The sequence below is a fragment of the Macrobrachium rosenbergii genome, chromosome 41 (genome assembly GCF_040412425.1).
Source record: "Macrobrachium rosenbergii isolate ZJJX-2024 chromosome 41, ASM4041242v1, whole genome shotgun sequence".
NCBI classification, from domain to species: Eukaryota; Metazoa; Arthropoda; class Malacostraca; order Decapoda; family Palaemonidae; genus Macrobrachium; species Macrobrachium rosenbergii.
This window is the reverse complement of record NC_089781.1, coordinates 665,454-679,898: the sequence shown is the minus strand read 5'-3', so window position 1 is coordinate 679,898 and position 14,445 is coordinate 665,454. Positions and strand designations below refer to the sequence as shown.

Below are 14,445 nucleotides of genomic sequence, written 5' to 3'. Positions count from 1 at the left end.
AAAGAAGGGGGGGGTTGTCCTATCATCATAGGACAACTCCACGATTGCGTAGCTTACTTATGTCATTATAGGGGATCTCCTTGTAGGATCTCTCCTCTGTTGCTGATGCACATTCCATTGACAGTGCTAGGACATCCCTGTTGACAGGGTGCCCTATAGTCATAGGACAACTCTTTTGAGTAGCTTCCCACTGACAGTACTAAGACACCTCCTCTGTCGACGGGGTGGTATCCATCATCATAGGACAATTGCTCTTGTGAGTGGATTACTGATATCATAGAGAATCTCCTCATAGGATGTCTCCTATGTTGCCGATGCACATTTCATTGACAGTACTAGGACAACTCTGTCGGCGGTGCGAAGTCCGTTGACAGTAGAGTACTAAGTAAGTTTCTACATAGAACATCTTATCAAAGGACATCCCCTGGGGTTATCCTATCATCTTCTCTTTATACAGTGCTGATGAATGGGGTTGCAGTAGCATGCTCAAAACAGATGTCAGTCAGACACAGTCCAGGATGAGGGATGTGTGTCGGACAAGTTCCGTCACTGGAGTCCATACCCATGCACAGGTACAGGAATTCCACTTCTTTGGCAACATGAAGTGATTGAGCATGCCTACTTTCCCTTAACAGTTTTTTCGATCAGATTGGTTTTCATACCAATAACGTATATACAAGAAGAACTTTTGTGTCCATGGCATTTTGATCAGTGGTTCTTAGCTATGCCAAACCACTTAAGCTTCCAGTATTGATGAGATCTGACATGTCAGGCCTGCGACAGTGGTAGTACTCGGAGAGACAGAAGTACCTTCGGAACGATGACCAACAAGGAACCTAAAGTAGAGCGAGATGGCATTGTTTCGATGAAATTAGGGGATAGGACAGTTGATCTTATCTTCTGGTTCTCGCTCAACCTCGAAAGGAGATTGATCATAATCTTTTTCCTCTCGATTTCCTGTTGCTGGCTGTATTCTGATCTGCTTATCCTACATATTTGAAGGTTACCAATTTGACTGATCATTTTCCCTTCAATGGCCCTGTGGCACCAAAGTCTAGCCCTTCAACTCAAAGCTAATGACTAGTTTGTTGGCTTCGAGCTGCCCAAGAAACGATGGCAAAGGGATCCTTTTTCTAGTTAGCGATCTGATCATCCGAGCTTACCGTGAAACTTCCTACTGGTCATCAGTACGTTTTGGATAAGATCTCTGGAAGGCAAAGTCATCCATATGTCTGTCACATTCAGAAAGGAAATGTAGTTCGAGTACTGCACTAGGATAGAATGTATTAGTGAAATTCACATGCATATCCTCTTACCTTGAAGTGCTGACCATAGGCAAGAGATCATTTCTCTGCCTAGGAAAATGACCTTCCAAACGTACCCTGAAATCATGTGGTCACGAGTACGTTTGAAGCAACATCTCTATGGTCCACAGTCATCCATCGATCTATGGCATTCAGGAAGAACCCATCAATCTGGTACTAGGATAGAATGTAATTGTGCAGTTCACATTCTTATCTTTTTACCTTGGGTTATTGCCCTTGGGTCCTTGGACTCCTTTTCCTTGGATCCTTGGTGGGTGCTCAGTAAGTCATGTAGTTTACCCAGCTCTTTAGGACAGGTTGCGTCTCGCCTAAGGTGTGCGGCTACAAGAAGGTAAGGGCGGGACTGGCTTCCTACTTCCATCCTCTTCCAGTGGACAGAAGAGTGAACAAGCCGTCACAAGCTGGACTGGCCTGCATGCAGGTGATCTGCATGACTAAGTATCCTGTCTATAATCCATTTTTTGTTTGGATTAATAGATGCATTTCCTTCCTGCTCTCTAGCTAGAAGAGAGAAGGACTGACTATGGGCAAGCCAGTTGGTTTTTTAGCTGCATAGTCTTCGACATTGTGGGTTCATCTGCACCTTTTGATTCAAGGGTTTTCATACTTCCCTTTGATTCAAAGTGACCACAAGTCTGGCAGTTGAATATCCCACATGTTTAACAGATCAGAGGTATGGTATCCTTCCTTTGCTCTTTCATAACCAAGAAGAGAATACCAGGTGAGCCGAACTACCAGTCAGTTCAGAGAATTACTTGGAATCATCCCTCCAATAGTAAGTCTCCATATGTATCTCCATATGTAAAGAACGAGGGTTTGTATTCATGCAGGAACAAATGACAAATTTTTAATAAATTTGTAATTTTCTTAACATACAAACCTTAGGTCTTTACATAAAAGGCCCACTTCTTACTACCCCTCATTCTTTGACCTGGGCCATGCTACTAATGGTGGAGCAGGGCTACTTTATTTGATTTGCACACAAAAAGGAATAAGACTTTCCTCCTATTAGCCTTGGAAGTAGGTCTATCAAGGAGAGGCTACAACTCTGACATATCATCAAGAAACTCTGCCTCTTCAGGACTAATATTTACAACTAATTATCATCATCATTATCTCTTATATGTATCTACATATGTACATATACATATATACATATATACGCATAAATATTACATTTATATATATTGCAGATATATATCTATTCACATTTATGTATTACTCTTGCAGTAATCAAGCTGTAGTGCTAAGAACAAAATACTGAACTCAAAGGTACTTCTGCCTCACAAGTAGGCCAAAGTACCTTACCAATTAGAGGAGTCTTTGCTTCCTTGGTCCAAGACTTTGAAACTTGCAAGTTGAACAGTGGAAGGTGAAAAAGCTTATATTGTATCTAAGTCCTAACCCAGCTCTAAGCAGCTTCAAAAACTGGAAAAAGATGCAGTAGCATCCAAGAACCAGCTTTAAATGATGTACTGTACTTACGAGATCACTCTGTTTTTTTAGATTAAGCCAGCAAGCTGGCACACTTCCTACGTTGGTTGGTTCATAACAGCTCACCCTACAAATGCAGCTGCAAGTACAATAAACTGTTCGTGTTAGGTGCAGAGCTATTAAACACTACTAAACCTAGCTTTCTCTTTTGATTGTTCATCCATTTCCCACTGGCTCTACTTCCATGATAACACACCTTACCATAATCAGTGTTAACTTCTTACTTGTTTAACAAGAGCCGAGGTAGAAGTAAACTAAAGAGCACCGGTCAACAGATTCATTAGTAACAGGAAGTGGCACGGAACAGTGCGAGCTAAGCACCGCTTAAATACTAAAGAAGAATCAACCAAATCATGGTTAAAATCCCTGAAGTCTAAACGGAGGAAATGAGATGGAAGAAAACAGCAATCTACTGACAATGACAGAGGCGAAAAAATGCCAAAGAAGGTGACATAGTACCACAGAATGTCAGCAATGACGTCACGGAATGCCAGTAGCAAGTACTGGACGGCTGGGGGAGAGACAGCTAAGCAGGGAAGGTAGAGGGTTCTTGCATGATGTCACCACGTAACCATGACAACTGCCAGGGAAGTCTGCACAACACTTAAGAGGCAATTGCCGAGAAGCGAGAGCCGTTTTATCACCAAGCTAACTCACTCTAGATAAGTAAGCGGTGGAAGAGAAAGAGCGGCTATTATGAAAAGGAATAACTGTCAAAAGGTGACGAATATAAGGTGATAGAGGGGAAAACTGAGTAAGACGGGGGAGGGTTATCATCTGCTCGGAGGAAGACACCAGGTGAGCAAATGATAACAGAACTGACACATGGCTCAGAACTACTGAGGAAATGGTAATATGTCTGTATCCCTAAGTAACTCTACGAGTTCACACACATCACTATCACTCTCCCCAAAATGGCTGACTCGTGAGCCAGCAAACTTGAGTGCCAAGTACCAAACAACTCATCCTGAGAATGCGACGAACCCAAACCAGAGAGAGCTGAGAGAGATGGCGAAGGGCACAGACATTGATCCCGAGACACGGCATGGTTCCCTGTCCGTGGAGAAGACCAACAAACCCAGGGCAGTCCAGAGGGCGGGCTACAAACAGACACCAAGGCTCTGACATCTCTCTTACGGGGAACCAAAAAAGGTTGATCACTATGGGGGGTGGGGGGGGGCAATCTTCGCCTTAGAATATATGGTCAAATTTGTAATGATAATGAAAGAATATTTCTCTTCTCAGTTACCTGTTATTCTTCTGAACCATATAGGGAGCAAAAGAAGGCTAAGCAGAAGTGAGAGACGAATTAACCCTTAGTGGACGGATTGAGCTTCAGTGTGAAGTAAAACAGGTTTGGGGAGGTGGACGGATTGCTCTTCAGTGTGAAGCAGAATTACGCACCACTGTTATGGTAATAATGATTCAAAACAAAGGTGCCAATACTTCTATATACTATAAATTCACTAATGGCAACTTTTATACAGACGTGAGAGTTCGGCCTGTATCAGTAATGCTTGCGACTTCAAGGGGGAAGGTACTGCATCTCTCTCTCTCACGAGTCTTTGTGTAAGTTTGCTTGTAAATATACGAAGGGGTTGCTGTTGTTTTTTGTTTTTGTCTTTTACGATAGTATGTCGGTTGTAAATGTAATTTTACAAAGAAAATTTTAAAGAAATATTACAAAAAGCATGTAAAAATAAAAAAAATAAAAAGTTACTGAATCTTCCTTCTCGTAAACTTACATGAATATTTTACAACAAATATGCAAAAAATTTGTTACTGCTTTTATTTCTTATCTGTTTTGATATTGTGTGAGCAGTAATAATAATTTCACAAAATCCAAAAAACTTATTTATTAGAAAAAAACATATATAACTTGGTAAAATTTACGATTATCTTGTAAATGAAGCCCCACAAGGGGTTGTAAATAGTCATTTTCAACTTCTCGTAGAAGGTAAGGAAAATTTTTTAGAATTTTTTAATTATAGTGTGAATGTACGTGTCATTCTCTTTCCACTGATGTGATTTTTTTTTTATTTTGCCGACCTCAAAGTTTCCCTGGTCTGGGGTGCTGCACATTGATAAATTATGCCGTCCCTTGAGGGTTAATGTAGGCTACCAGGTAGGCTAATAGAAGAGGAGGAGAAGCAACACCAGACGACAAAAGGAAAAGACTGGGCATGCTTACCGTGTGCCCTAACGAATTGTCTATGTAATCTATCGGCCTCGAGCATCTTCCGATACTTCTCAAAATTTCCTTTTCTCATCAGATCACTCATCTTCACATCAAGAAAACCAGCCATGTCTCAACACCTAGATGACATAATGCAAAAACATTAAACGAACACAATACCGTACAGGAGAAAATCAGCCAGAAATCATCAAACCTTTTTCTATTGCCGATTCACACCATATGCATAAGGACATGGCATGAAGAATTCTGACAAGAACGTAAACATTCCAGTGCCACCTGGTGGGATACAGGTGATTACAGAGACAATCCTAGTGGGTTAGCCAAACAATTTTTTTTTTTTATTCTGTATGTCGATCACACCTAATGGTGCAAAGATATAAGCTAACTTTAACAGCAGGTAAGATTCATTCCAAATAATATAGTCTGGCAATAACCGCAGTGTGGCAACTGTATCCCAAATGGACATTGATGTTACCTACTATGACTGCTGCTAAAAATTTGCATTGATTACAGATAAATTCAGTCATTCTTGTTTGGCTGGTTACATACATAAATTGTGAAATAATGAATGCTGTAAGGTGAAGCTAACAGGGGCAGATTTTAACTTTTAGATTCTTTATTGTTATTCAATCAAATATATTTTTATAAATGTAAACTGCAGTTCATAAGCTACCTCCTCAAGAAATTTGATGCATCTGCTGATACATGGTTGAAGGAAATGCATGTTTTTACTTGCTGCAGACATTGTAATTGGTTGGATTATTTTTCTCTTTTCATAAATCAGTAAACTAATATTGCTTCAGTGTTCTACAGGATTTATATTTGTCGGCATTTGTTTCTTGTAGTGACAGAAGAATAGTCTATTTCCAAACTGGATCATCAAAGTTGAGGGTATTTTATATATTCATTTCACATAGGTTATTGAAATTTGTCTGGGTAATTCCCATGTCCACGTCATAGTGGACATGGGAATTACCCAGACAAATTTCGATAACTTATGTTAAATGCATATATAAAATACCCTCAACTTTGATGAGCTTGGAAATAGACTATTCTTCCGTCACTCCAAGAAACAAATGCAGACAAATATAAATCATGTAGAACACTGAAGCAACTTTAGTTTACTGAATTATGGAAAGAGAAAAAGAATCCAACCAATTGCAATGTCTGCAACATGTAAAAACATGCATTTCCTTCAACCAACTGTTTCATTCAGCTCACTCAACTGCACATCAGCTACTCCAATTCTAGGGGTGTGGAGGCATACCAACCAACCTTGACCACTTTCATATTCTAAGAATGACCAAAATCATATTCAATCTTAAGCAGGGAATGTCATCCCAAGATTAACCCTGAGAGTGTGAGAAGGGAAATGATGACATTTAGACCTAAATAGTTGCTTTCTGATGCATCTTCTCCCATAAATAAGGGCTAGTCTGGGGGATGTGGAAGTAAACCCAATCTTCCTGCACTGAATGGTCAAACTCATTAGTAGCATCAAGATATCCCTCTGTTAGATCTCAGAAACAAGCATCTGCATGGCAAGTAAACCTGAATTCAAGAACATATGGCTGATTTAGAACGGTTTACATACTGACCTAACAATTACATTACATAACTAAGATTTTAGTTGCTGATCAAAATGGTTAAAATAAATGAACCATTATTACATCCAGTGTGTCACTGTTCAGTGTGGAAACTAATAAGAAAAGAGAAGTAATGCTTTACAGTATTCCAATTACAACAGTAACCCATCACTAGCACCACACTGGGAGTCTCTGCATCAACTAAAATATCTATTTCAACTTACTGGCAGATATACATACAGAGACATAAACATTTCAGTACTGTACTAATGTTTTTGCTCCAGCTACCAAGCAACTAAAAATCCAGAAGCAAATTAAACTGTTCACAGTAATGCAGTCCTGGTATTCAAAGATTTCCTCCATGACAATGCAGAGGCAACTTCAGGTTCTTTGCAACATCCCTACTGCCACAGCTACATTGTTTTCATTTGCCATTTAAGCTTAAATCCTTTGGGCAAATCCTATGGGTCTAGAAACGGGAATTGGTGATCTCAGTAAAATAATATATATTAATAATCCACAAAAAAGTAAAGTTACTTATAATAATAATAATCCAAAACAAAAGTAAAATCTCATCAAAGGCACAATCATGGCAAAACTACAAATTTCAAAAGTTCCAGGATCTATAAAACAAGTGCAAAATATGCCATCAATATATTTTTATAATAATTATAGTACATACATACCATATTCTTGACAAACACTTATCTAGACTTACCAATACATATCCTGTAAAGGTTCAACTATACACATAGTGTATTCTAAGCAAAATGATTGTCCAATCAGTGAAGTTTAGTAACGAATGGGTCTGGTCAGTACTTGGATAGGTGACCACCTGGAAACACCAGATGCTCTTGGCGTCTAGGAGACGTCTTACGCATCCATGGTTAGCAACATTGGGCTAGTCAGTACTTGGATAGGTGACCTCCTGCAAGCTCCAGATGCTGTTGGTGTCTAGGAGACTTCTCTTGCGTCCATGATTCAAGTCTTGGGCTTTTGACACCCAGTCGTTCTGCCTGACTGGTCGGGTGATCAACAGTGTATGAACATTCCGTTTCTAGGGACCCTAAAGGCTACCAGGTGCCCAAAGGCCTTTTTCGTTACCACTTAAGGACTTCACCCCTAAACTAGGTGCTGACAACTTGTTATTTGTTCCAGCTCGGCCAGGAAGTGGTGTCCAAGAGTATTTTTTTTTACTTTATGTAATGATCAAATGGATGTACTCCACAGCTTATGTGGTGGACAACAATATGTTCCAGGCAGGACTTGATGTGGTGGACATCATGTTCCAGGCGAGACTTCATAAGGTTAGGGGGTCTGGTCTGCCCCTAGCATTCAGGAAGAACCTGTTGGACAGGTACTAAGGACGGGAATGCGGTCGTGACGGAGCATATGCGCCTCCTTTTCACCTTTGGGACACTGCCCATAGATCCTCGGAATATTTTTCCTTGGGTTCTGTGTTGGCTGCTCAACAGTCATGTAGTTCTCCCAGTTCTTGGGGAAAGGTGGCATCTTGCCTAAGGAGTATAGCTACAAAAGAGGGGGTGTGTGTGGGACTGGCCTCCACCTTCTCTTTTATACCCTTCTAAGGGACACTTAGCAAGCTGTAACATGTTGGACGGGTGTGCATTCAGGTGTTCTAGATGACTGAGTATTCTGTCTATGATCTACCTCTTTTTGGATTAATAGATGCAACTCCTACCCTCTCTCTAGCAAGGGGAGAGAGGGATTGACAATGAACAACCTTTCCCAATGCCTTGGTCCAACTTACAAAATGGTATGTAAAATCCAAAGGGTTGGGGCATGCTGGTCTCAACCCTATCCTAAATTACTGCCATTTCTCTAGGTACACATTCACTACCTTATAAATAATTATCATCAAAGGTATTAATACTGTATAATAATAAAAATGACACAGCCATTACATTGCATAAATGCAATTTTATAGTGGCATCAATAAACAAAGCTGAAAAAATTATCATGGGAATATCAAACAGGTAGAGGTTTACAAGTAATGAATATGAATGCACAGGGGTACTGCCTGTGATAGTTTTACTCCTCAACTACAGTAAATCATAACTGAATCACTGAGTTTCCAAACCTGTTCCATACTGTCTATAATAAAGTTCTGTAGGTATAACAAACTATGCTACACCACAGCTACATCCCTCTCCTGCAAAAGACAGGAAATACTGAACCACAATTGTATGGAAAACTTTAAAAACTGAAAATTGTTTAATTATATAAAATACTGTACAAGCAATTAGTATGTACATTATTAAGAGGCTAATTAAACAATAACCTGCATTGGTTTAAATACAAAAATGCAATTAGACTACAATCAAAACACAAAATTTGTCAAATACTTTAAGAAGCAGTTGTACTGTTGTGAAGCATTAGTGCCTGTCTCAAGAAATCATTTTCAATTAAGGACCTTCCCAATTACAAAAATGTTTGTTTGGCCCCACAATACAACCCCTAAACTCATCAGACCTCAAAATGCTGATAAATAAGCAACCCCTACACTCATCAGACCTCAAAATGCTGATAAATAAGCAAAGTCTAAATTAGGTTTGAAATTAAATGGAATTGTCATTAACTGTGGGATATCTTTAATGTTCAAGTGTACACTACTGCTGCTTGTTACTTATCAGATTTTGACATCTACCAGAAGGCTTAACTTCTGAGTAACTGGTAAGTTAAGGACTACTGAGTCTCCTCTTATGCAAGTGACTTAAAGCTTAACAGTCAGTCAAACTGAGGTTTCAAGGTCCTCATTTCACTATTCTGCAGAGTTTTGTTTGGTGACTGATACTTTCAACTACAAAGCTGTCTTTGTAAATTTGCCAAAGCAGTATGTTGATGAAAACCTTCCCAATAACATTTTCCACACTGAGCACATATCTTGAAAATGTCTACATGACCAACCACTTCCTTTGGTAACCTTATTCAAACACAATTTGGTTCCATTTTCTGTGGTACCAGATAATAAATTGATTTTACCACCTTCACAGTCAACCCATTCATCCACACCAGACTGGGATGTTTCATCTCTTTCTATTAGATTCCTTATCACAGATGAAGAAACTGTTATATACTTGTGTGCATTACATTTAGTACATCTTGTGAAAACGTCACTAGTCTCTACTCTCACAGAGAAGGTATCCAGCACTTCCATAAGCTGATCCTGAACTGCCTGGGGAAAAGAAAACTTTTATCTTGCAAATATACCACAGGTGAGACATGAAATGTATAAGAGGTGAAATGGAGATCTTACATACTAATATAATACTGTGCTAAGGAAACAGATGATCTTAAAAAAACTGGGCTTCATTAGGATCCTTGATGGAACCCACTGGCTAGCAGATAACAAAGTGCACAAAAGCAATGCATCTTTAGAACCAAACGAAGGAACTTACCTCCTATAGACAAAGAAGTAATTTTTTCTGACATTTTTCTTTTCCATAGCTAAAAAAAAAAAAAAAGAAAAGAAAAAAAAAGGAAACTTGACTGGTGCAAAGCAATCCCAACCAGGCGAATACTGAGACAGTGAGCACGTGAATGTTTGCTCTTGGCTTTGGGATCTTCAAGTTATAAAAAGCAACTACTGAAGTGTTTTCTTGTTTCCAACATTATTAAATAATGTTACACTTCATTACCTACAAATAATTTTATATAAAGGGCATGCATACTTTCCACAAATATGATAACATGATCCAACAGTACACTTTGGAACCAACATACTAAATAATTTTATCATTTATTAAAATTTATGAGCACAATTATGTTTATGCACTTAGTCAGCACATATCAATACTACATAACATCATATCACCTGTGCCCTACAAAATAAATTTAATTACATTTAATATTGTACAAAATATTAAAAACTTTCTATAATCTTAGCTTCAAAGTATCTATAAAGTGTTAGTTTTTTAACTTGATGCAATATCACACTGAAGAAGAATTCTTCACTAGAATTTGGCAAAACTTTTGACCTTTCATACAAAAACACACCACATTACTATCCGAACATTACAGAATTAATGTACACTACTTGTCTTATACACTTTTCACTTATCAAAAATACAAATTTTTTCAACACCTTCCTCTACCTCACAACTTTCAGCATTCTCTGAGCTTGTCAAAAACACAAAGTTTTTCAACACATTCCTCTACCTCACACCTTTCAGCATTCTCTGAGCTTGAATAACCATCTGAAGTACAGCTGAACCTCTTAAAACTGGCATTCTGTGGTCCGGGAACTCCTGTGGTTCGGCTTTATTTTGAATCAGCACCATTAGTTCATTGCACGCCACAAAACAGCACCACGTATTGTTTATAACTTCCCAACAGCAAAAATTTGCCATATCTTTGTTTTTATGAAAATATGTGCTAGCAATGAAAATAAGTGAAGACAAATATGTTTTCGATATTAATTAACTTTAAATGAATAAATATATTTTTTTCAATATTTCACTTGAGAAGGCTCTACCAAGTCAAAACTTTTAATAAAACAATGAGGCATTTTACGCCGCACGAATTCCTTACTCTTAGAGTGCTTGAAGGACTTATTGTGGATATAGTTTTGATAATTTCTTTTATATAAATGTACATTTAGCCATTTGATATGCTACCCATGAGATCAGGTGATGCTAGAGGTAAAAAGCACAAGCATAAATCTTTATCTATGCTAGAAAATGTTTCTTCCATTAGCAAATGTTTAGTGTTCACTTTACTCAATAGATGGCAGTGTGCTTAATTTACGTTTTGACAGCGACGTTCAAATACACTGAGTGATTACCAAAATTCATTATTTTTGTCATTTTATTACCTTCTACAATCAAAATAAATGACGAAGAAACTAAACGATAATTATGAAGGTAGTAATTTTAGGAGATGGAAGTCACCAACCGTATTCTGCAGATTCTGAGAAAAGTTAAGTACTGTAGTTGACTTACAGTTAGGCTAACTTGGGAATGTAGGCTAAATGTGTTAAATAAAGTACACGATTTTAAAGAAAATTATACAGTATGAAGTTATAAAATGATAAAAGTGAAAATATATGAGTAATAAAATGATAAAAAGGGGTGTCAGAACTTAGCCAAGTACTGTAGTAGGCTAAGTAAGCATCTAGGCCATACTTGTATGTGGAATTAGCTTGCAAGACTATGTTCACATAGGGGCTTCACTTTTTATGGATGTATTCTATATTCCGGGATTTTCTGTGGTCCAGCAGTGGCCTGGTCCCAAGGTTCCCGGATTTAAGAGGTTGGACTGTACTACGATTTACATCTTCACATCTTGAATATGTTTTGTAAGAATTTGAATCACTACTACTTCCTGAAGTCTTAGAATAAACATCCGTATTTTCAGTATCCAGGAACTGTGTAATTATTTCCTTGAAAGCTCTCTCTTGATGTGATCCTTCCCAGTAACATCTGCCACATCTAGCGCAAATATATAGTACCTCTGCTTTCTCGACAACAGCTAGTATCAATTTCTCTATCTGTAATTTTACACCATTCTCTGTAACACCAGATATCAGATTAATTCTTTCCTCCCCAAAGTCCATCCACTCATCAGGTACATATTCCACCTTTTCCTGATTTTCTCGTACTTTTCTAATGATAGCTGGAGGGACATTGATATAAGATCCCGAATTACATTTTGTACATCTTGCAAAGAGATCACTTGGAGACAACTTTACGTTGAAGATTGCCATTACTTCTTCAAGCTGCTGTCTAGCTCCCTGAGAAAAAGAAGACACCAAAATCAGAAACCAGACTTTTTCCATTTGAAAGCCTGCATCATCTGCTAAATACTGTATAAGCAATTTTCAAGTATTTTACTCAATGTTTTATCTCTCATTGATTCCTCTCCACGTTTCTTCCACTTGCATAATTATGCTAGGACAGATCGTCCATATTTATGCATTTGTAAAGAACCAAGGTTCCAAATGAGTTACAATCCAAGACTTCAGTACACTCAAAAATGAACATGTTCATTATAAGAAATATTGTTTATTAAAACAGATTTAACCACTGTCCAGATCATCAACACACAGAATCCTTAGCTGTTTATCTAAATCATATACACCTCCACCAGCTTCACCTTCAGCAGATGACATCTGCAAGCATTCTTAGATTGTTCCTTCTGGAACAATAAATTCCTGCACAACATCTCTAAAAGATCCGTTTTGATGTTCACCATCCCAGTAGCATTTTCCACATTTTCTACACACATAGAATATTTCCATCTTATCAATTACTGTTGTGGCAATTTTGGAAAAAGCAACTTTCACTCCATCATCAGTGCAACCAGAGCCAAGGTTTATCTGCCCTCCCTTGCAGTCAATCCAGCAGTCCTCTTGTGCTGAACCTGTACTTTTTTGTAAGTCTTTAATAACAGCTGATGAGATATATATGTAAGAGTTGGTATTACATTTGACACACCTTGATAAGAAATCATCAGGTGCCATCTGAACCCTGAAACTCTTCATTACTTCCTTAAGTTGTTCTCTAGCACCCTGAGGACAAACACTTAAAATAATAACCATGTTGGCAGAATGCATTAAAGATACATAAATAATTTTCAAAACCAAAAAAAAAAAAAAAAAAGCTGAAAACCATTAAAACCAAATTCTGCCTTCATATAGAGTGGGCAAATTCCTCCAGTGTAAGGACTAACTTGCAGGTACAGTAGAAATCAAGTGGATTTTGTCAACCAAATATCACAATATATATGACTACTGTACTGTGAACTCCCCTGTACAGATAGTGCCTAACTTTATGGTGTGAGTAGTTTTAATTATTTTTTCCATTATCATAAATAAAAGGCACTGGATAGAGAAAGAAAAATATGTAAATTTTCATAATAAAGTTATTATTTGGATACTTACCTACTGTTAAATTTAGCTTACATCTCTGCACCAATACACAGTCGGCATTCAAACAAAAGATCGAATGACTGTCTAGTACACGTTCTCCACAAGGTGCCTTTTAAATGTTTTAGCTCTCGTCAGAATTTTCCTTGACAGCCCATTAAGTTGTGGGGAGGCTGGGTGGGGTCTACTTTAACAAGAGGTAAGTATCCAAATACTAAATTTTATTATGAAAATTTACATAATTTAGGATGAATCTTACCTACTGTGAAAGTTAGCCGATTCCCACATTGAGAAGAGGAGGGTGAATAGTTCACACAGATAAAATCCGCTCACCCAATCGAGCTAAGGTTTCTTGCATGAAACCCAAAACATTTTTACCTGATCTGAAATCCTTTCTGGATCTTACTGCCACCAGAAGTTGGATTCCATTCCAGGAGCAAGGCTCTCATACGTGTGCAGCGAAGAGCAGCTTTGCTGAGAAAACCGCTTCAACTTAGCCAGAATGAAACAGAAGTGGCATGAGGGGACCACTGTACCTGGGTACAAAAGCCCTATAAAATGACAATCACTAAAATAAATACCTTTATGTTATAAAGGTATACTCCTATACAATATATGCATCTTCATGCTCCCCAAAATATCAAAAGCTGGGGTCTAAAACAAAGAGCCTAAAGGATTGCTCTTTCTTCGATTCATGAAAAGACTACAGTTGCCCCAAGGATTCGCGGGGGATAGGGATCACTACCCCCGTGAATAGCTAAACTCAGCAGATATACTGGACACCCCTCTAAAAATGCTTATAACTGCCTATTTTGATAGTTCAAACACCAAAAAAACCCTCCTAAAAATGCTTATACCTGACTAATTTAATAGTTTTATCATGAAAAATGTATTTAGTCACATAAATAATATGAAAACACAGTAATTATTGAATATATCTCTAAAAAAATTCAGCAA

The 14,445-nt window shown here is 38.0% G+C and overlaps 1 protein-coding gene across 15 annotated transcripts in view; it reads right to left on the bottom strand.

Moving 5' to 3' along the window:
• Positions 1 to 14,445, bottom strand: part of Nbr (exonuclease mut-7 homolog) — an 85,094-nt gene that overhangs the window by 18,445 nt on the left and 52,204 nt on the right. For 6 of the 15 annotated variants that reach the window (XM_067083755.1, XM_067083752.1, XM_067083754.1 and 3 more), the window contains exon 4: positions 7,242 to 12,354. The exons of 1 other annotated variant lie outside the window; for it this stretch is intronic. In XM_067083755.1, coding sequence (XP_066939856.1) covers positions 11,791 to 12,354 — 564 coding nt within the window. In that variant the 3' untranslated portion in view covers positions 7,242 to 11,790. Of the gene's footprint in view, positions 1 to 7,241; positions 13,132 to 14,445 lie in introns of those variants that run through there. 8 more of the 15 variants (XM_067083763.1, XM_067083761.1, XM_067083764.1 and 5 more) reach the window with 3 other exon arrangements.